The following is a 24,154-nucleotide window of genomic DNA, read 5'->3' on the forward strand; positions in this document are numbered from 1 at the left end:
AAGGTACCTCCTGACTATGGTTGCCCCCAACTTTTTGCCCTGTGTTTTAGCTGGTTTTTGACATAGTCGACCTGGGATCCTGCCAATCAGGACCCCATGCCTACTGCTCTCTCTTTAAAATGGATTCCATGTACCCTAGGTGCATTTACCAATTGGTACTGGGCCACCTTATCAGACCCTGTAACTCAGGGCATAGGTGTACCCAGGGCTGCCAGGGGCTGCAGCATGTATTATGCCACCCCTGGCTGGCCTCCTAAATTTGACACAACTGGCTGCATGACAGCTGGGGCAAAGTCGTGTAATCACCCTTTGCTGTAGGTGTAGTATACCTATACCTAACCCTAAAATGGACACACAGATTCCTATCAGTCACTCCTATGGCAGGCCTTGACAATCCTGAAGGCAGAGTGCTTGGAATCGTGTGAGATGGTGCTCTGGCATGAGCTGAGCCTGTCTGCAGCTTGCGGAACCAAGTCCTAATAGCTGTTCCATGATATCGCATACCATATACTCTTAAGTGCATTATAATCCTCGCGGTTAAATGCTATCTTTGGTATTGCTTTATCAAAACATGTCGAGTAAGGTGTCATACGAATTGGAATACTAACCCCTCGCCAATTCTGGCGACGGGGTTAGCATTCCACCCTTCTAGAGGGACACGACCTGTATGTAACTGTGAACCCCGGTTAAAGTTAACTGAAGCCTCAGCTCCACAAAATGGATGCTGCCACCACAGACACGAGTCTGACCCCCTGCAGCTGGGAGTCCTTCCAGCGAGGGGAGCCTGGACAAAAGGTTTCCTGTCAGGGGCGGTGCTAGCACCGTCCCAGACATGGTTTTGTGTATCCTGGGTAGGCAGGGCTTTTCAGGAAGGTGACTGCTGAGTGGCACCCCGGTGCTCACTACGCATAGGCCGGTCAGAACCAGTTCCAGGGGCACACCAGCCCCTGGCCTGGGGAAGTCCGGCATGGCAGAGGGGTGTAACCACCCCCCTCCTAGTCCCACCCATAGGCAGGACCTAGTCACCGGGTCAGCCCCCTTTTTTAGTATAAAGATGGGAGCGGGCCCCCTGTTCAAATTAGATCATCTTTGGAATCAAGACACGACTTTCTTCGAAAGGACTTCAAGATTCTCCCTTGTGGCTAAGGAGTAGTCACCCTGCATCAAGCGGGCACCATCCTAAGAACACTGCGGTCTGCTGCAAGTCTTTCTTCACGAATCCGACGACCCAGCTCGACGAGACCCGGCTTCCCTGGCACCTCTGACCTCTACTCACCTCTACAGCAAAGCTGAGAACTGTGAGTGCGACGAGACCTCGAGGGACCGACGATCGCCAAGACTGCACGACTTCTTTGTAACAAGCCCACCGAGTCTTCCACTGGTGAGTGCTTTGGGGTCCGAGAAGCCCCAACCCTGCGCAGCTCCAGCATCCAAGATCAGCCTCCCTGCATCTCCACGATCTGCGTGGGGCCCTTCTGCTGTTTGCTGTGCACCGCGTTGTTTGGCTACTAGCCGGCTGGCTTGTGGCCTTCCGAACGACGCCCGACGACATCACTGCTGCTGGTCTGGTTGCTCCAGACTGGCCCTTGCTTCCTTCTTGAAGAGAGGCACCCCGGACCCTCCTGGTCCACTCCAGACGCCATTTTAGGTCCACCGCGTGGGCTTGAATTTGCCAAGGCTTCGTTGCCCAATCCTGGGTCCAGCGACGCCGACAGCTTCTATCTTCGTGGGACAGCTCGATCCTCCTTCCTGGTCGCCGACAACGCCTCCTGGTCCGTGAGATCTTCGAGTACAGCGTCACCCACTCACCTTGTCGAGGTGGCTACCATCCGGTGCCCTCCTGGTGCCCACTGACTACTGGCTAGTAGTCACGAACTTGGTCCCCTCTGCTTTCAGGTGTCATCTTCCATCGATCCAGGCTTGGATCCATCGAACTTTCTTCACTGGTCGCCTGCCAGCAACTTCTTTCTTCCAGGCTCCTGGTCCGGCAACGAGGATTCCCGACGTCCTTTGAGTCCTATGCAGCTGCAGCCCCTGGGCTAGGTAACTTCGGCATTTCGGTGCCCCAGCATAGCCTCACTATCCAAGGGTCAGAATCCACTTTCGTTTTCCTCCTACCAGGTCGGGTTCGCCCGAGAACACTAACTTTGCAATTCCTAGCTACCATAGACTTTGTCCCGCATCACGCGTGAGAGTGCACACTCTGCACCGAGTCCCCTGGGTCTCCTAGAAGTAATCTAACGATTCTATAGTCAAGTCCTAGCGATTCCAAAGGCTATTAGTACTGTACTTACCTGCTAGTAATTTTGCATTCCACTTTCAGAGTATATGGTTTTCCGTGCCCCTCGGGCATTTGTATATACTGTGCTAACTTAAGTATTTTTGTAAGAGTTTTGGTTTGTGCTTAGTACCCTGTCCTCATAAAGAGTACAGGGCTGTTGTGATTCTTAATAAATAACTGTTTATTTTCATAACACTTGTGTGGTGTCCTTTCACTTGGTGTTCAAGGGGTATATGTGTGGTATAACAGCTGGCTTAAAACGCCCTCTCGAGTCTTTAGCCTTAGACTGCTCGTATCCACGCTACTAGGATAGCTGGTCTATAAGGTTGACTTACAACTAATCATCAATAAGGGTTGCTGGACTGATACATAGTGTTCACTAGAATAGTGAGCACTGCATATCAGGCCACCTTCTCACAGCATGGTGCACAGCAAAGGCTGTGGATCCACTCTCTGCCCCTCTTTCTGAGGTTCTCCTCTTTCTTCTTTCTCTTGCCCAGCAGGACTCTGCTCTGGGCACTATCAAGGGCTACCTTTCTGCCATTTCCGCCTTCTTAAGGCTCCCTGGTCAGGCCTCTTTGTTCGAGTCCCCCGGTGTAAATAGGTTCTTGAAGGGGATCACTCATGTTTCCCCCCTGTTCCTTTCGTGATGCCTCAGTGGGACTTGAACCTTGTTTTGACTTATCTGATGTGTGCTCCCTTCGAGCCACTTCATAACTGTCCTCTTCGTCTTCTTACCCTTAAGACTGCATTCCTGGTTGCCATCCCCTCTGCCAGGAGAGTGAGTGAGCTCCAGGCTCTTTCTTCTCAACCTCCTTTCCTTTCTGTCCATCCGGACAAAGTTGTGTTGCGGACGCGGCCCTCTTTCCTGCCCAAGGTAGTCACAGCCTTCCACATCGGGCAGTCCATCACCTTGCCCACCTTCTTTCCGCCTCCTCATCCCTCTAAAGAGGAAGAGTGGCTCCACCGTCTGGACCCAAAACGTGCGCTCTCATACTATCTCATACTCATACTATCTGGATCGCACACGCCAGGTCCGGGTGGATGACCAACTCTTTGTTGGTTACGTGGGCGCTAACAAGGGACGGGCAGTGCACAAACGGACCATCTCTCTGTGGGTCGTCTTGTGCATCACAGCTTGTTATTCAATGGCTAAAAAGGAGCCTCCTGTGGGGCTTCGTGCCCATTCCACTCGGGCCACGGTGGCTACTACTGCCCTGGGTCGGGAAGTGCCCTTGCAGGACATCTGTCAGGCAGCTACGTGGGCCTCGCTGCACACATTCGCAAGACACTACTGCCTGGACGGCCAAGTCTGGAGAGATGGCTTTTTCAGCCGTTCCGTTCTCCAAGACTTTCTGGTGTGATCATTGGTTCGCAGACCCACCACCGGGGTTGGTATTGCTGGGGTATCCATTCTAAGGTAAGGAATCGAATACTAACCTGTTTCTTTCAGATGAACAAGTTACTTACCTTCGGTAACGATATATCTGTAAGAAACAGTAGTTGGTATTAGATCCCTTACCACCCCACCCATCCTTCCCCTTCATGAAACCGATATCTAGGGTTTAGGTATATCCCCTTTCAGGGCCCTAGTTTCATGGCACCAGTATTGGTTTTTATCATGGCTCTGCGTTTCTGGCACGGAAAAGCTGCGTCATCCCGGCGCCAACGACGACGGTCGCGGAGCCGCAGACGATGCCTACCGACGCGCAGGGGTACTGCTACGCAAAAATTTCCGGATCCAGGAATCTAATCCTAACTACTGTTTCTTACAGATTTATTGTTACTGAAGGTAAGTAACTTGTGCTTCTAGCACTCAAAGAATTTGAGGCTCACTTGGTTTGCAAAGCTGTCCTAGTTCGTACCGACAACATGACAGCTATGTATTGTATACAAAAACAGGGGGGAACACTCTCTGCAACTGTTGCACTTAGCTCAGGACATTTGGAAGTGGGCCTTTCACCACAAAACTCATCTCCTTTTATATTACTTTGAAAGGACAAAATCATTTTGTAAAACAAAGCAACTTTTTGTTGCTTTTGCTCCACCATACAAGGACAAATTTGTTATGCCAAAGCAAAGAGAACTTTAACAATACCACCTAGAGCGCATTCCACTCGCAAAATAGGGGCTACTATGGCTTTCTTAGGAAACATCCCCATAGTTGACATTTGTAAAGCTGCACCATGGTCTACACCGCACACATTCACCAAACACTATTGTGTAGATGTGTTAGCGAGACAACAAGCTAATGTGGGCCAGGCAGTACTTAAAACACTCTTTCAGACAACTGCAACAGCTACAGGTTAGCCACCGCTTTGGCAGAATACTGCTGTATAAGCTATGCAAAGCAGCTCACATGCCTCAAACAGATAATGTTACTTACCCAATCAGCATCTGTTCTTGGCATGTAGAGCTGTAGATTCACATGCACTCACCCGCCTCCCCGGGTACCTGTACCTGTTGCAGTTCTCTTTTCCTCTGTATACATACGCATGGACTACTCTATTCTTTACTTACTAACTCCATTCTCTTCCTCTGCGCGAAAACAGTCTAACAATGGAGTTGATGCCCATATGCACTATCTTCGAAAGGAGTCCCCTACCTCGTGACTGGAAAGACTTCTTCAAAGAAAAACATCTTGAAAACATCCGGACCCAACACTAGATGGCTGGAGTATTCAAAGCATGTGAATCTACAGCTCTACATGCCAAGAACAGATGCTGACTGGGTAAATAACATTATCCTTTTCTCCATAGGATTGCATTGACTGTTTTCCTCTGAAAAACTTCTATGGAAACCTAAGAAACTCTGTTTTGAGACACTGTAATTACAACTGTAGTTACGCTTTTTTACAAACCTGTAAGAAAAGTAATTATTCATCCAGCTTACTTTTTAGCAATCCGTCTTGAAAAGTACCATCATATTTACCTGCACCAAGTCCTGCTTGGTCTATAAATAAAATACAGCTCAGAATTTGTTTTATACAAAACAATTGGTCTGAGTTCAGTCTTTCAGTGTGACATCATTTGTGTGATCATGGAGATCTATCGGCCTGAAAGAAGCCTAAGGTCCTCCGAGGCTCAACTGCTCGTGTGCCCCCGGTTCAGATTAGCTACAAAAGGAGGGAGATCTTTCTCGGTCTTGCTGCCTAAGATCTGGAATGAATTGCCTGAGGCTCTTTGCAAAGACGGAAACCTGCTCCGCTTTAGGAAAGCTCTAAAGACCATCTTATTCAGAGCAGCGTTGAGCCCAGTATAGTTTCTACTCGTTCTCCTGTTGCTGACTAGGTTGTTGTGTTTTGCGGTCAAAAGCGCCCTGAGACCTGCCGGTGATTTGGCGCTATATAAACTGACACTAACAATAACAATAACAATTTGTGCCTGAGTGTGTACGATAAATGCTTAATACAAACCTCTGATGAAGCCTTACTGCTCACCCACAATACCACAAATAGAGAGTAAGGCATTATCTACTTTAACCTCTGCCTACCTTTTGGGGTTCCACTGGACTTTGTGCACACTATACCTTACTTTGGTATAGTTATACAGAGCCAGCTTCCTACACTGCTTCAAACATTAATTGAGCCGGGGACTCCTTATGTTTTGGCTTCTTTTTTCAAATTAAGTCATTTAAGCCATTTCACATTATGAACATTTGACAAAACAATTAGTTTCTCCAAAGACAAGGGATGCCAGTTCACTTATTGAGCTCTTCATGTGTAGAACCACCTGTTCCTAGTGATTCTCTGATGACATCAGACCAGAAAAGAAAGAGAGTTTGATGCAAGAAAGTAGAAAAGAATAGGCAGTCTGTGAGAAGAAATAAATAGGGAAAACTATAACTCATCAAAATGAAGTGCATTCAAAAGAAACCACTAAAGTGCAGCTTATCTTTAACAAACAATAACAAACCAACCCAACTAGTGGGAAAACAAACCACCAAAGGGTGGACTACTTCAGCCAAAAGATGGTACACAAACCCTAATGAACCATCACAAATAAGGTAACCCCAAGTTTAGGGAGCAGGGAAGTGGAATAAAATACTGTTGGTCATCTGACTGAAAGGGTCCGCCCTTTGGTGTGTTTTCCATTATGTCCAATCAAATAAATATTTTATTTCTCGGGGATCAGTGACTCGTTTGCTATAATCACGATACCAATATTTATGGATATAGAATTAACAACAACGGACTAAAAAGTAGTACATTCATTTATATATCAAATTAAAGGAAGCCAGGTTACTTTGTAGCAGTATTTTGCTATCCCTTCAATGCTACCCAAAATTGGGGATCCCTCTGTTGGTAATTTCACAATATTTTGCCCTTGTATGCTGTGTAGTTTGTTGTGTGTACCTGTGTGTAATGGTGCTGTCTCGCGTGGAGCGAAGGCATGGTCAGCTCCGCCACATTACCTGATTTCTTATGCTAATGATTGGTGGTCAGAGCAGTATTTGAACCTTGCCCTCTGATATTTAGAAAGTTAGCATTTTTCAAGTACTCTTTTTACTTTTTCATGATTCAGAGGCAGCAGAATAAAGGAAGTGGCCTGTGGGTTGGCGCTTCCTCCGGCTGTTTTGCACCGCTTTCTCAGGGTGGGCGTGAGGTTTGCTTGCTGCAGCTTTGGGGTGATTCACTTTAGTTTATTAGTCCTGGCCATGCCTTGAGAGCAGGGGGCTTAGTGTGCCACCCGTGAGGCTATTTGGGATTGTGCAGAAAGTCCTCTTCTCTATGCCAACTGTGTAACTTTGTCGCATAGACGGAGCCCTTGTATGACCTCAACCGTAATCCCACAATGTCCATCTGCATGCCCATGATCTCAGAAGCATTTTTTTTTTTTGAAGACCGTCAAAAGGACCTTAAGGAAATCCAGTAAGCGATTGAGATGTCATCAAGATTTTGATAGAGAGGTTTAGTTTGAGGTTTGTTCAGAGAATTTGACAAATGCACAAAGCAGTACAGTGTCGACATGGGATCCCCGGGGTTCCTCAGCACCATTTTATATTCTGGGCGTAATCTTTAGATTTTACCCATTCTACCATAGGAAGTTGGCTCTAATCGACAAACATCCAGTTTGTTTTTTTTGCCTTGCAAGAGATAAACAAGTCGGAGGACTGCGTCTGACACTCGTTACTTAAACCCAAAACTCAGGTTCACAGTGATAAAATCTTCAAGCATGTTGGGCTTGAGGTGGGGTTATGAGTCGGAGAGCAGCAGTGCTCCATCGATGGAGGAAATGTTTTTTTCTTGTGGTTGTAACCACCTGGGTCAATAAGGGAAAGAGGTGATGGCAGACAACATGCTAAAAGAGAAACCTTTCACTGCTCCCCGTCTGCACGCTATCATAGCCACAGATGTCTCACACATAGGTTGGGAAGCACGCATGGCTCAAGGTGGTCAACGCAAGAAGCAACCCAATACAATATATTTGGAACTGAAAATGATATCCCTAGCGCAAAACAATTAAAAAAAGTTAAGTGCAATAAAGGATAATTCAAAAATGAATGGGCATCTCTGTTAACCATCTTGATAGGCATAGCATCTGAAGTATGTTTTCGAATCCCACCACGGCCAGAGAGCACTGGCGGTCCGGCGCCCTCTGATAGTGGCAAAGGTGGCAAAGGTGAGTGTTTGGAAGTCATTTTGGGTGGTTCTGTGGCGACAGTACACATGTCCTGCCCGAGTGGCAGAGTGTACTCCAATTCGTCCTCCACATCGGAATCCAAGATCTCCTCGAGGGTTAACACCCCTTCATTCTCCTCGGCAGCAGGCTATTTCTGGGCGTGCTCCTCACCGAAGGTGTTGGGAGTGTCGTCTCCACTGCAGCAAGACCTTTCCAGTCAACGCGCACTTCTTCTTTTTTTATTATCAATAAAGTTTTTCCTGAGAAGTACCTCTTATACTATTTTTAACCTCACACTTCTAACACTTTAACACCGATCTACTTCCTAACCCCCACACCCGCACTTCATCAAACAACGGACAAAAAGATCTCCGGCAAAGAGCCACCATTGAGGGTGCCTGTCTGGCATTGCAGCACCGGCCTGACGTGGAGCAAACGCCCAATGATGAAGCACAGAACAGTCCTTGACCTACATAGACACTCGTACTCCATTAGGAACTGCATACCCTTTATACATTATCTAGATTATTTGGAGCATATATTATGGACCTTGATGCGCTCCAAGTCCCTCTTTTGTGTAAGATAATACTTTCTCACACCCAGGTGGCCCTTACGAGCCGCTAGACCTTTATGATGGCAAAAGACACACAATTGATAGACCGAATGCAGAACAAATCAAAACATTCACCCGCAGTCAAGAGATCTGGGTTAAATCCATCATTCTTTTGCTCACCATGCCAACCCAGTTTAGACCTGGATGGGCCCAACCTATGACAATCCAGGAACCTCTCGTCCAGGGCCAACAATTCAGGATAGTCCTCCGGGCAGGGGCGGCTCCCGTACTATGGCAGAGGCACATTCTGACTGTCCTGATCCATAGAGACTAGATTGGCCTCATGCCAGGCAGTAGTATGCATCTATTGTCTTGGGTACCCGCATCGGGCATTGGCCTTGGTTCATGATCTTTCTGGTACCAGCACTCTCCTCAAGGTAGACTTTGAGAAGGTCGTCAACTTGGTGAACTAAACCTTCCTCCATCAGGTTTGGAAAAAATAAATGTTGGTCCCCTTATCCTTGCATAAGGTAAGGTCTTGTATACTCACCCAAGGGCCGAAGCGTGTGGTTGATGGTACACAGAATGCCCCACTTCCATTGAAGCGTAGAACCAGGCAAGGGTGCCCTCTCCCTACCACAGCACCCTTACTGTTTGCCCTTGTAATTGAGCCATTGGGAGAGTGGATCAAACGTGATGCCGCGGTATGGGACTTTCAATAGGGGGCTGGAGGGTGTACTTTTTGCTATGAATGCTCAGTGGTGCTGGAACCTGAGCATAGCTATAGAAGCTGGTTGGATTGGGACTTCTGGTAAAGTGTGCCATTACCTGCCACTTGAAGTCAAGTATGGTGCCCCTGGTTGCCAAACATCTCCTCAGAATGGACCACTGCACTCGGGTGGATGAGGTTGTCTCTAAAGTGAGAGGATGTCCCAAAAGCACAGTAACATCTGGGGCCCTTGGTGGGAAATCAGAGGGTTGATTTCCAGAGTGTGTCTGTGTACACTGTTTGTTTTGAACTGCTCTGTAAACACTGCCACTAGTTGCATCCTTACCTGTTTGAGGTTTCTTTTTCTTTTTTAAACTGTTTTTATTGATCACAAAAAGCAGCAGTACAAGACAAAATACACATCTCTTTGGCAAGGCTACAAACGTTTTCAGCTATGTTGCACAACATTTTCAGAACCAGAAATACATAAAACCAGCAGCTTCAGAGGCAATGCCCACCTACTTAGTTACTGCAATGCATCGGGGTTGAAGCTATAATAAAACCAGTGACTGGCTTGTGAGTTGTGGCAGACCATCTGCAGCTACCCAGTGCATGGTCTACCCTGTCTCTCCCGACCTCTCCAACCGTGTTCGTCTCTCCTTCCTCAGCTCCACCGTAGGGGAAATACAGACCTCACCCCTATATTTGTTCCACTTCTGGTCCCATTTTCGGGGGCATCCCCTCCCTTTATATACAGTTTTTTCTGCGACCATGTCATGGTCCATATCTTTTGCCCAGTCTCAAACGTGTGGTGTCGTGTCAACTCCCCATTTCCGTGCAATATTTCGTTTAGCAATAATGCAACCCATTGTAACCCATGATTGCTCCACCTGTGAGAGGTCGTTGTCTTCCAAATGTTGAGGAGGCAGAGTTTGGGAGACGGTTGAATGGGTTTATCGCATGCCTGGCCAATTGTCGGGTGACATCCTTCCAATATTGTTTTATGTGGGGACAGTCCCAGACAATGTGTGTGAATGGGCCAGTCTGATTACACCGCCAGAGGCAGAGCGGATCGGGTCTTCTGCCCAGCCTAAACAACAATCTATTTGGTGTCAAAATATACCCGGTGTACAATCTTGAGCTGGACCAGCCGTAGCCACATAGGAATCGCTACTTCCTGAGGCAAAGCCAGTGCCTCTCTACATTCCTCGTCAGCAATCTCCCCCAGATCAGTCTCCCAGCTCGACCTTAGTTTCAGCATGTTTACTAATTTCTTGTACGTGTGGGAAATGGCCTTATTATCCATAGGGTCAAGCAACAGTCTGTCCTCTAACGGCGAGGAATCCGGAAGGGGGTAGCCTTCTGGAGGGCTGAATCAATAGCATGACTAATCTGGAGATCCCGGAAAGTCTCCGAAGATGCAAGTTGGTATTTAGTTTGAAGGTCCGCAAATGTTGCCCCCTTTCACCCACAAGTCCCCCACTGTTGATATCCCAATAATGTCCTATTTGTCAAACCAGCGACAGGTTCTGAGGCGGCCTAATATGTCTGGTTCCCACAAGGGGGTAGCTTTCGTCAGTCGCCCCTGCGACCCCAGCTTACTCTGAACACCTTACGTGCAGTGGGGCCAGTCAGACGCATCTTCGGATAATTTGTATATAGTGCCCTATTGTAGCCTCCCTTACCCAGCAGCCAATGGTCCTTGCGAAAGCTGGGATTGTCATGTCGTCCGAACACCCATCACCCATCTGTTAACGGCAGTCAGTTGCGATGCTTGATAGTATAGTCTCATATCAGGGAACCCTATTCCCCCATCATACCATCCCATGGTGAGTTTGTTTATAGCAATCGGTGGAGGTCGGCTCTCCCACAGCAATTTCCGCACCACTCCCTCAATTTGCACAAAGTGGAAATCAGGAACCGGATTAGGAGCGTTTTGCAGGGCATAAAGAAAGCGAGGCAGGGCGAGCATTTTAAACAGGGATGCGTGTCCCAAAAGCATAAGGGGCAGTGTTCGCCAATGTATGACATCCGATCTGAACCGCTGTAAGGGACCCAAGAGATTTTGTTTGAAAAAGAGTGTAGCATCGGGCGAGATAAAAATATCAGAAACCCTGGCTCGCCACAGGAATATCGTATGCTCTGGTACTTTTTGGGGGCTCTCCCCAGAGTGCGTGCATCTTGGATTTGGACCAGTTTATCTGGTACCCAGAGTGCGCTCCAAATATATGAAAGATATGTAACACCCATCGTTGCGAGCACGCTGGAGAGGCCAGATTTAGCCCAATATCGTCCGCATAGAGCGATATTCGGTCCTCCTGTTCTCGTGTCCATTTAATGCCCCTTACGCCTGGATCACCGCTGATCCGAACTGCCAGTAGGTCCAGCACCATGGCGAAGAGGAACAGCGACAGAGGGCAACCCTGCCGCCTGCCACGACAGAGGGGAAAAGAGGCGGAGCGATGATTATTCATCGAGACATGAGCCGTGGGCTGCGTATATAATAACCTAATCCATCCGATCAGTTTGGGTCCAAACCCCATTCAAGCCAAAACGGCAAACATGTACTCCCATTCTATTGTGTCAAAGGCATTCTTGGCATCAAGGGAGAGTCAAATCGCCTCCTCTTCTAGGGTGTCTATTCGCCCCAATACGCTGTGTAGCCGCCGTAGATTCCGTGCTGTGTTACAACCCGGCATGAAACCCGACTGGTCTGGATGAATCAAGTCATTGAGAAACTGGAGCAGACGGTTGGCCAGCAGCCAAAATTTTGGTTTCAACCATAAGCAACGAGATGGGTCGGTACAATGTGCAATCTATGTTATGTTATGTTAAAAGTTTGTGTAAGCATGACAGCTGCCCCAGCAAAGGGGCGTCCCGGCGCTGGTAGATCAAGTGCAGTACCGAAGAGGCAGGCCAAGCCAGAAGAGCAACCCAAGGGGGAGAAAACAGCAGGGTTTTGAAAGCTTTCCGGAAGGAAAACAGGTTTTCCATGCCACGGATGCCCAGCGGCAAGGAGTTCCAGAGCTTGGCTCCTAGGACCCGGAATGAGCGCTCACCCATGCGGCAAAGTTTGGTACGCGGTACAATCACCTGGTCTTGTCCTAGTGAGCGCAGACTCCGCTGGGGCACATATGGGGTTAGAAGCGGACACAGGAGGTCTGGGCACCTGGATTAAAGAATCTTGAACGCCAAGCAGAGAGCTTTGAACTGGATTCAGGAGTTCATTGAAGCTTTCTAATTGTGGCTCTGGCAGAACATCTACGGGGAAGACCTACCAAGGTCCTTACTGCCAAATTCTGAACCCTCTGCAGACGTGTTATCTCCGCTTTGTTTGCACCCAAGAGCAGCACACTGGCGTAGTCCAGACGTGAGAGAATGGTAGCCTGGACAATAAGCTGCCATACTTTCGAGTCGAAGAATTTCAGTTTTGGATTAAGGCCCCTCATCAGACCCACACAGGTGGCTGCCACTCTCTAGGTGTGGGTCTGAAAACTGAGCGAGGAGTCCATGCAGACTCTCAAGTTTTTGACTAATGACTTGGGTGCTGGCATGGTGCCCAAGGAGGATGGCTACCAATGCTGATTCCAATAGGTGGTGTTCTTCCCTGCAAGCAGCACCTCCGTTGTGCCAGCATTAAGCTGCAAGCAGTTGTCAGTCATCCATTGGGCAACTGCAGCCATCCCGTCCCTAAATCTCGTGGCCGATGCAGATGGTCCTTCAGTAAGAGTGATGACCAGATGAGTATCATCTGCATACGATACCAGCGTGAGACCTCACTCCTTTGCTACTACTGCAAGCGGTTGCACATAGAGATTAAAAAGGGACGGGCTGAGTGCAGAGCCCTCAGGGACTCCCTGACCGATATGATGGAACTGAGAAAGATACGGAGGTGCCGACACCCTGTAGGATCTGTCCTTTAAAAATTAACGAAACCATTCCAGGGCGAGGCCAGTGATCCCGACTGCCTCCAGACGATATAACAAAATGTCATGAGATACCGTGTCAAAGGCCGCGCTGAGGTCTAAAAGAATCCGCGCAGCACTCTGACCGGCATCGAGAATTGTCCGGAGATGTTCGTTCGTGGCCAGTAGGGCAGACTCAGTGCTGTGGCCCGGCCTGAAACCATTTTGAGATGGGTCACGAATGCCGTTCTGATGCATGAATTGCGACAGCACATTGTTAACGTGGGCCTCAGCAAGCTTAGCCACCCAAGGGAGCAGGGAAATCGGTCTAATGTTTTCTGGTTTAGAAGGATCCAGGGTGGGCTTTTTAATGATAGGGGAGACCCATGCCTGTTTCCAGGCAGTAGGAACACTGGCCATAGAAAAGGACAGGTTAAGTATAAAACTCAAAGGCTGCTAGAAAAGCGTCAGAGACTCCATGAATTGTGCCGGCTTCATAGGGTCTGCCGGAGAGCCCGATTTAACTTTCCTGCAGAGTTTAGCCAGCTCATCATTCGAGATTTCTGGTATGTGAGTCAGAGCAGCGCCAACAGCATTAGTATTAGTGGAGGCGTGTAAATCCAGAGAGCGCTGCGGAAAAGACCTGTATATTTTTTGCACCTTTTCTACAAAGAAAATGGCAAGGTTCTCACACTGCTGTGTGGAAGTGATGCTAGAAGCAGGAGTTCTGTTTCTCTGAAGTTCCTGTACCAGTTTAAAAATACATTTAGTGGGGTTAGAGCTAGCTTTAATTTCTTCCGCATAGAATGTAGCACGCCTGGAGCAAATTGCTTTATGATAGAGTTTTAATTTAGCTAGGTACACCATTTTATCTCCATCTTTATAGTCCCTTCTCCACGTTCGCTCAGCCCTCTTACAATCTTTCCTCATGGATCTCAGGGTGTCGTTATACCAAGGGTTAGAGGGGGAACTGTGTCCCTTAATCCACTTAGCCGGAATGAGGGCATCAAGTCCCCTCACGATCCAATCATGGAAGGTGGTGTATGCTGTATCAGGGTCCAAAGTGTCCCCGCCGGGAAACATCCCTATAAAGGCATGGAGATCATTAGGTTTAAGTTTGTGCCATGGTCTCTTAAAGACCCGGTTCAGCCCGTCTCTTTTGAATGGCTCCAAAACCTCCACCGTGGCTTTAACCAGGTAGTGATCAGTCCATCCCATAGGTTTGGGCACTTCCGTTTTAATCTCTGGGATGTTGGAAAACAGTGGATCCAATATATGCCCTACCGAGTGCATAGCGACCTGAATTAGAGAATCTAATTGTAGGGCCGCTAGGTCTGCCAGGAGATTTTTGATGGTAGGGTCGTGAACCTGGTCGAAATGGAGATTCAAATCTTCTAGAATCGTAAAATTAGCCCATCCCACCACCAAGGAACTAGCCACCTCCAGTAAAGAATCGATAAACTTGGATGCATGTCCTGGGGGTCGGTAAATGTAAAGTCCTGACAGCGAGAAACGCGGGCTAATGGCAATATTAAAGCGGGCACCTTCACAGCCCAAAATATCTTCCTTGATGAAGGAGTAGGCATATTGTTCTTTGAAAATGACAGCTATGCCGCTGCCTCTAGCCTCACTATTTGCAAACCTAATCAGGTAACCTTCCGGAAGCGTAAGATTAGGTAAAGTAATCATATCATCGCGCAGCCATGTTTCACACAAGAAGAGAACATCAGGAGATTCTTCTAAGATGAGTGTCCGTACCTCTAAATAGTGCTTGGCTAGTGATCTAACATTCAACTGAAGGACAGTGAGAAAGACATGCTTGGCAGACCCGGATCTCTGTCTGGCCAAACAGGGCCTAGGTACAACAAAATGACAGGAATGACACTGTAAGGGTGCCAGCCTGAGTTGACCCTGCAGCTCACCATAGGTATGCTCTGCATTTAGTGCTAGTAAGGTCTCTTTACCATAATATCGGACTTCCCGCAGACCTCGACCAGGGGTACAGGCGAGAGGCGATGTCCTGGCGATGACGGGCGCAGACGGGCTTGCCTTTGGCGCGCCGCCGGCGTGCCCGCTTCGCCGTCGGGGAATGATGTTCATTTATAGGAGGGGAGGAGGGCGGGAGGCAGCCGCAACTAGAGCGCTACCCCTGCCTTCACCCAAAATGGCGTCCACCCTACACTCGTCCCAGCACCAGATTGGCTGTGCGTGGAGTGACGCTGAGGTAGGAACAGTGCAATAATCAGTTTTTAAAAGAACACAATGTACATACACTTTAAAAGAATTAAAAGCGATTGTGTACAAATTATTAAAGGACTAAAAAAACGAAGCGCTAATAAGATAAAAGCGTCCTTCACGCTAGCAGGCTTACCTGGTTTGTGAATAACCACAATGGTGGCCGTGCAAATGTTTCTTGTACAGAGTCACATGAGGAACAGAACTCGTGCCATTACACAATATCACTAGGAGGGCCTCCAGAGTCCGAGTTTCGATCGACAGTCTTACCAGACTCCACAGTCAGCTCCCCCCCTGTGTGTCCCTGCGAATCGGAGTCAGAATGCGGGGGAGAGGGTCTCTGCTGGAGCCAGTCGTCATCTCCATCAGCCGCGAAGCATTTGGAGAGTCCTCTTGGTTGCAGATGTTTGAGAACAAGTTCCTCCACAAAAGGTCAGCGAGCACGCCCCTCTGCGCGTTGCGGCACACATAGAATGCGGACGTTGTTATGCCACATTCTTCCTTCGTTATCATCCACCAACTCCTTTGGGGCAGCAGCCCTTTGCTCATACTTTCGCACAGCCGATCTGAACGCTGTTGCGAATCAGGTTCACATGAGCGGCCGCCATCAACACAGGCGTGCTCGCTGACCACACCCCCTTGAGGCCACGCCTCCCTGCCCGCCTATATAAACGCTGACAACTAGCGTTCTAGTCAATTTCCAGACCCACTCCTGAGGCGGAAGCCGGGAGGTGGCGGTACGATCTCTTTTGCTTTGCACTAATTTTAAAATTGTTGTGGTGTCACGTATTTTTCTTGTATTTTAACTGCGAATCAGTTTCAAAAAAGACGCTCTCCGCCCTCATAACTCCTTTGGGGCAGCAGCCCTTTGCTCATACTTTCGCACAGCCGATCTGAACGCTGTTGCGAATCAGGTTCACTTGAGCGGCCGCCATCAACACAGGCGTGCTCGCTGACCACGCCCCCTTGAGGCCACGCCCCCTGCCCGCCTATATAAACGCTGACAACTAGCGTTCTAGTCAATTTCCAGACCCACTCCTGAGGCGGAAGCCGGGAGGTGGCGGTACGATCTCTTTTGCTTTGCACTAATTTTAAAATTGTTGTGGTGTCACGTATTTTTCTTGTATTTTAACTGCGAATCAGTTTCAAAAAAGACGCTCTCCGCCCTCATAACTCCTTTGGGGCAGCAGCCCTTTGCTCATACTTTCGCACAGCCGATCTGAACGCTATTGCGAATCTGGTTCACTTGAGCGGCCGCCATCAACACAGGCGTCCTCACTAACCACGCCCCCTTGAGGCCACACCCCCCTTAGCTAGATATGTGCATGCACAGGGAGCGCAGCGGACGAGCGCAGCGGGAGCGCCGTTTGTGCACCGAAGGCGCGCCTAAGGTAAGCCCGTCTGCGCCCGTCCGCGCCAAGACCGCGACAGGCGCAGGAAACTCTGCCCAAACCACCACGTTTATTAGGTACCTTCCCAACGACCTCCACCTACTACGTGGTAAGAACAACTGCTCCTGCAAATTTGACATGATGAACCTCACCGGCTCATTCAGCTGTAAACTCTGCCGTTGGTCTTCTATCAGAACCCCAGCCCAATCGCCCACCCCCATATCCTTCCCCATGGTTAGCCAGCCGCACTTTAAAGGAGGGCTGATTAATGCCCGCTCCATGTGTAAGCACAGCCAAGACATAAGAGACCTCATCCTCGATTCAGACCTCGACTGCCTCCTGTTAACTGAAACCTGGCTAACGGACGATAGCAATCCGGATTTAGCCATTGCCCTCCCCCAGGGTTTCTCCATTTTCAGACAAGACAGACCGAAAGGGAGAGGCGGAGGAGTTGCAGTAATACTGAAAAACTGTTTCACCTGTCATACTTTTAACTTAGACCACTTAAAAGACATCGAAGGTCTTGGTTTCTCAATCAAACTCAACGAATCCTCGTCCTTCTCAGGTGGACTGATTTATCGCCCACCCGGTAATGCCTCCAGGTTCCTAGACACACTGAGCGACTCTTTGGGTCATCTTTTACTTAGATACCCACATTTCACCCTACTCGGGGATTTTAACTTACATCTGGAGTCCAAATCCGACCCACAGACCAACAACTTTCTACAGACCCTAGAAATATTCAACCTTCAGCAAAGTGTTACCTTGCCCACTCACTTACTAGGGCATACACTCGATGGGGTTTGCACCAACTTTCCCCCTCTAACTACCCTACCCCCGGTCCCACAAATATGGACGGATCATAGTCTCATCCCGGTCCACATTAAAACCTTACGCCCGCAAACATCCAATAAATCCAACTCACACTTGGACAATTCCGTCAACTGGAAAAAGATACAAGAAATTCTCTTACTGAATCCCATCCCCCAATCTCAGGCCCCCAATCCCACTGGTGACGTTGAACATGACGCTAATCTTTTTCACAGCTGGATTTCTCAGGAAATCAGAGCACGTGACCCTCCAAATCGCCCCCAAAGAACAGACAAAAAACCCAAAACCAATGCCCCCTGGTTCACTTCCGATCTAGCCACATCCCATCTATCTTGTAGAAAAGCTGAACGTAAGTGGCGTAGAACATACGACAATGCTGACCGACTTTCATATATTCAGCTGAGGAAAATATACCATTCCAACATTAAAACAGCTAAAAAAATATTTTATATGAACGCTATTAAGGAGTCCAATCAGAAACAAAAAACACTGTTCTCAATAGTGAAGTCGTTCACTCAGCCCAAAGCGTTACAACCTGAAATCCCCCCCATCTCAAGACTTTTGTAACAAAATAGCCGACTACTTTGAGGAAAAAATCGACGCCATCCAAAAAAAATTTCCCCCTCCACAAGCAACTCAAGTCTCAAGCAATTCTCCTCAGAAAGAAATTCCAGTTGGAAGTCTCAAATTTCTCACCGGTTAGCCTAGATCAAACTAGAGAAGTTATCTTGGCATGCAAATCTGGGTCTCCCTCCGACCCCTGTCCCCCCAAAATTCTCCACCAACTCATCGACGTGGTGAATCCAATCATTAACAATATTGTTAACTCATCTCTTTGCACGGGATCTGTCCCTCGTTTGTGGAAACAGGGAATAGTTAAACCCCTGATGAAAAAAGCCAACAAATCCCCGTCCGACCTCACTAATCTTCGTCCTATCTCGCTCCTCCCAGCCCTGGGAAAAATCACCGAACAATTGGTTTACAGAGAACTCAAAAGATATCTTGAAGCTCACAATGTACTCCACCCGCAACAATCTGGTTTTCGCCCCAATCACTCTACCGAAACGGCACTGATCGAACTCACAGACTCGATAAAGATGCTGCAAGACCAGAAGAAGAATGCCGTCCTCATTCTTCTAGACCTCACTGCGGCGTTCGACACCATCTCACATTCCATCCTGATTAGTAGATTGACACACATAGGTATTTCCGATGTGGCCCTATCATGGATAAAATCCTTTTTGACCAACAGATCTCAAACTATCGCTCTTGGTCCTTTCCTCTCCAAAGAGAAGAGGGTTTCCTCGGGGGTCCCCCAGGGCTCCATCCTGAGCCCCCTCCTCTTTAACATTTATCTTATCCCACTTATATCTCTGATTGAGTCATTCGGCATACTTGTAACATCGTATGCCGATGACACGCAACTCATCGTACCCTTAGAGGAAAACTCGACCAAGGCAGAGCTAAACCTCAAAAACTGTCTGAAGGCTGTCTTCCAATGGATGGATATTAACCATCTAAAATGCAACTCCAGCAAAACGGAGATCCTCCCTATGGGAAAAAACACCATCTTCTGCCCAGCCCTTTGGAGGCCGGAAGACTCAGCTGCCCCCCCCCCCCCCAGACCGTAACAACTGCAAGGAATCTTGGTGTCCTGTTTGACACCGACTTGTCCTTCGACCAACACGTCAGGACTGTAGCGGGCCGATGCTTCGGAATTATAAAATCTCTAAAACAATTCTTTGATTTTTTACCGTTGGACTCTAGGAAAACCGTAACAGTGGCCCTAGTACTCGCACGCTTGGACTACTGTAATGGTCTCCTTGCTGGAGCTAAAAAGGCTACACTTAATAAACTTCAAAGTGTACTTCACACCAAAGCCCGACTAGTTCTAAAGCTGCCCAGAAAATCATCAATATCCGCAGCTTTAAGATCCCTGCACTGGCTCCCACTTCATAAGAGAATATTTTTCAAGATGCTTATTGTCTCCTTCCGGGCTTTCAATAACTCCGGCCAAAATACCTTACCAGACGCTTCCCCCACTACAACCCGAGTAGATCTCTGCGCTCCTCCCATGACAATCTCATGCTTCCAGCTAGGTTCAACCTGAAGACAAAAGGTGGCAAAACCTTAAACTACTTGGCCACAAAAGCCTGGAACCTCATGCCCAAAAACCTGAGACTCCAAACCCAAGAAAAACACTTCAGAAAATCGCAAAAAACCTGGATCTTTAACCTTCCCGATGATTACACCAAGGCAGCCATCTAATTTCCTCAGCCACTATGAAGTAATTTGATCTCCTACCTGGAAACCCAGCGCCATGATGCTCCTTCCGGAGCGACCGCTGCGCTCTATAAATACCCCCACAAATTACAAATTTCAAAAAATCCAGCTGCAGAGCCATTGCCTCGTGGGTGGCACACTACTCCGATACCTGCAGCTTAAGAAGGGTAGTGTCCGAGACGGGTTTCCTGGCAGTGCTCTCTACTGTGCCCAAGCGCTCCGTCGTTTTCTTCATATCTTCCCGGATCAATGCCACTTCCATTGCCACAGCGTCGATTCGCACCTCAAGGGAGGTCCTTATCTTGGTGATTGCCTCAAGGATGTCCTTGTTCATGGGTTCCAAGGCCTCCTTCGGGTTCCCCGTCTCCCCAGATCCTCACTCTGTTGTTTTTGCCATGCAAATTTCTCCAGCTTGGTCTGCGTCGATGTCCGATTGTTGCGTCCAGTGGCCATGCTGTTTTTGTCCTGGTGGTCGCCACATGATGTAGGGGTGCGACCGCTACTCCCTGCCGTGAAATCGTTCACTCGACCTGTCGGTTTTGGTGTGAGGCACCCTGTTCAACATATGTATACTCTGACTGACCGCAACCACCACTTCTGGATGGATGCTGCACTGACCAGCTCCGCCCCGCTCAAGCACTGGACGCAGGGTAGACCCCCACTTAGACCCCCACTCTGTCCTGCTACCAGGGTTCCTCAGCCAGCCGCAACTAACTCTGCATCCCCTGCTGCCAGGCCGTCAGTCGGGGAGTCAGGCCTTCCGCCAACTCCACAGGTCACTCCAGGTCCGTAACCAGCTCTGCGAGTAGTAGCGGCAATTTACACCTCCTCTCCCAGCAATGTGTAGGTGCCTCAGGCTCTCACCATTCAGATTCCCGACCTCACCCAACACCAACAGGCTCAGGCTGCAAAAACGCCTCCGGATTTTCCGGCAGGAGCGAGTCACTCAGTGGTGTCTACTTCAGGCACTCAGGCAATGGGCAGACCAGCTCACCAGGGCGAGGGAGATCCAAGGAAGATCCGGGCCCCCCAACGCCCACCGCTGCGACGAAGCTCAGGGCTGTACTTTGTGCAATTCCGCAGCACGCTGGCTCAAATTTGGCTTGGACCACAAGACGCCTACCAGGCTAGTGCGCACCCTCCATGCTGAATCAGCCTCACGATTACCCAACGGGGACTCCTGGTTCTGCGTCCGCCCCACCGCCACCTCTAGGACCTCCGGGCCAATGTACTTCACTGGCACTCGCAGTCCAACCCTCACCCCTCCCCCCCCCCCCCCCCCCTTTCACGTCGAAGCGTTTAATCCTTTTTCCGCTCACACAGTCGCAGATACACTAAATACAAAATAAAGATGGCATTTATGCATGGATATTTGAGCTCTACTGAGTGACATCATATTGGTATCTAATTAAAAACATGTCCTTTGTTGATGCCTGCCATTTCAGGGTACAAAAAACACATGCTCACACGCATGTCAAGTATGTGAACCTAAAATAACCTGTTTCAAACCTTCTGGTACTGGTAGTAGTGTGTTTTTGTTTCAGTCTCTATCAGCGGCTTTGCGTTTAAAATCTCATGGTGCGAGTGTGGGTTAGACTTTATAGCACTATGAAGTATTCTAATCTGCTCAGCCCACAGCAGTCCTGTTGACAAAAAGCATCAAACCTATAAGTGAAAGGGGAAACACAAAGTTTTAGCCGCCTTAGCATGTGTCTGGCACTTCAGAATGTTGAATCTGTGGAGTAGTTCCTTTTTCCCTTCACAGGCAGTATGATCCTGGCAAAAGCGAGGGATACAATGAGAAACAATGGTATTTTTGTGCGCTTCTTGCATTAAAAATGAAACTTGTCAGTATATACAGGGGCAAGACGACCAATGATTAGAGCGGCAGACCCTGATGCAGAGGTCTGGCCCGGGACCAGGGTTCAATTCCCACCTCTGTGGGTCTTGGGCTCAAAATTACCACGGACCTGACAATTCTCACCTCGGTGCCTATTCCAATCATGGAGTCCCACTCTGCAACTCTGGGCAATAGCTTGCTTAATCTCCACAACGGCCCCCACAACGCTAAGGATGCCTGGCCTCCACCTTGGGGGTGCCCAGGAGTGGACGCCTCACAGGGAAAGCCAGGATGGGTTCCACAGCGGTATTCGTACAAGCGCCTTGAGACCCTTGCGGGTGAGTAGTGCGCTATACAAGTATCAATTTACATTTTTTTACATTTAAAGTTGTCAATTCTTTTAAGCAGAAGGAACCAAATTCTGCTTGTTATCGCCTATTTCGGAGGGCCAAACTCGTAATAAGTGATTATTACACCTGATTAACACCAAGTCCCAGTGCAGTAGTTTATCGAGCAAGATTCTCTCCACCCCCTGAAGGTGAGTAATCTGAGTCTTAGTTGAATCTGTATACTCCTTAAGCCGAGAGCTGCGCAGAGTGGGCTTGGATGTGCAGACTATTCCAGGAGATGTTGGAGCGAGCCACCGCCCAGAACAATGCCAAGCTTGGTGTCAACTTTACACTAATGGCCTTCATTTCTGAAATGTTTTTGGGTTGAAGTAGAAGTATTGCTTTTTTGTATGGTCTGCACATTTGGTGAGGAGTGTATTAAAGATAATTTGATATCTTTGTAGTATTTTGAAAGTAAATATACTTTTTTTTTTAATCTCTTCTTTTAGGGGACGCAAACGTTTTGTGAGCGAAGGAGATGGCGGACGGATTAAGCATTAACCCGAATCCTGAACACACCACAATCTCTCCAACCCTCAATGCTTCCTGCAAGACCACTGCAACAAGGGGGGCAGGCGTGGTGTGGGGGGAGGGGAAGTTGGCACTTTTCATCTTGAGAAAGCTTTGTTTTAAGATTTAATGAAAATGTAAATATGTGAATGGTGGCCCGGTAGCTCAGCAGGGTCCCGCCTCCAGCAGCATGCTGACCTGACAGGTACAGGTGCGAATTATGTCTGACTGAGGCATTGTTCTGGTGTTCACCTGATCGAAACCCTTCCTGAGGCCTTGGGTGGCGTGAGCTTAAGCTGCCCTTGCTCTGTTTAGAGGTGGTGCTGGTCCCCTTTACCAAAGGTTCTCCCTGTTGATAAGAAGTGACTCCATGTGTGGCAAGCTGTGTAACAGAAGCTGGGCAGTTGACATCCGTGTACATCCTTTTACTGATCTTTCTGAATATTGCTTAGTGGCCAGAGTCTGGAGTACACTGTGCCAGTCATCGTGAAGAACATGTTCTCTTCCACTCCCTTTAGCGTCCTCGTACTTGCAGACATATACCCTAATTGTATACGTGTGCGTCCAACGGTAGGTGGTATTGGACATGTCTGCTGTAACGTGTCCCAGTAGCTGAATCTGTGGTTTGGCTGCCCCGTAAATATGCATCAGCCGTGAATAAATATTGAGTTTGCGGAGTCGTTTCCATTAGTATTGTTACTAAAAGACTTTGTTGAAATCAAGTCTAGGTTATTTGCGAGCAGGTCTTGGAGAGGTGCTGCAGAACGCCTGTAGGCCCGTTGACAATCAGTGACCCAGCAGGTTACACTGCTGCGGCTCGCCCTCCAGTCTAAAGAGTCTAAACTACAAGTGCGTAGTCAAGTTTATAAAGTTGCAGCTGTTTTCCGACACCGGTCTCGTATATCAGCGGATTATGGTGCATTCACCCAAACCTCTGCATTTCCTGCGGAAAGAGAATTTCATCCTATACGTTAATGAGGGTGATTATGTTAATCCAAATTGCCTTTTTTTGCCTGTGGCTCCAGGAAAAACCAAAGTGGTGCCAATGTATACTTTGGCTACCAGGTAGGCAGATAACGAATGCTATTACCTATATCACCCGACAAAAGGTACTGAGTTCTTGTTTGATGTTCCAACAACTGGTCTCGTTGTTTGGTGATGGCAGACAAAAGGCCTGCTTCCTCCTCCTCACCCCTTTGTTCAGAGTGTTCGTGTACAGAAATCCTTGTTTACGTTAGGGAAAGGGCATCCCTGTTTGTACCCAGTCCGTTTTCTGTGACATTAACAAAATAAACTCTGGTAGTCACAAGTTCATGTTTGTGAGTCGCCTTCATGGAGGGAACTCTTACCTGAAGCTCCTGTGTACAGTTTCTGACATGCAGTGCTGTTGGTCATAAAATAAATTGCAAAGAAAATAAACACCTCTACAATAACTAGTGAGCATGTTCTTGTGAATGACTGATTGTGTTGCTTCTGCAAAGCTTTCACCCTCCAGCATTGGATCTTCACTGTTCTCAGCACTGAATATTTCATAGATTCACATGCTTAAATCATCCCTGTCATCAGTCTGGAAGTGCCCACTAACACTGAAAATAACAGGAAACAT

General features: G+C 48.3%; 1 protein-coding gene across 2 annotated transcripts in view; it reads left to right on the plus strand.

Moving 5' to 3' along the window:
* Positions 1-23,981, plus strand: part of LOC147725685 (programmed cell death protein 4-like) — a 123,659-nt gene extending 99,678 nt beyond the window's left edge. For both annotated transcript variants that reach the window (XM_086964359.1, XM_086964360.1), the window contains exon 12: positions 22,488-23,981. In XM_086964359.1, coding sequence (XP_086820485.1) covers positions 22,488-22,539 — 52 coding nt within the window. In that variant the 3' untranslated portion in view covers positions 22,540-23,981. The remainder of the gene's footprint in view (positions 1-22,487) is intronic.
* Positions 23,982-24,154: the final 173 nt, after the last annotated feature.

This window comes from Lissotriton vulgaris, chromosome 3_2 (genome assembly GCF_964263255.1).
Source record: "Lissotriton vulgaris chromosome 3_2, aLisVul1.2, whole genome shotgun sequence".
NCBI classification, from domain to species: Eukaryota; Metazoa; Chordata; class Amphibia; order Caudata; family Salamandridae; genus Lissotriton; species Lissotriton vulgaris.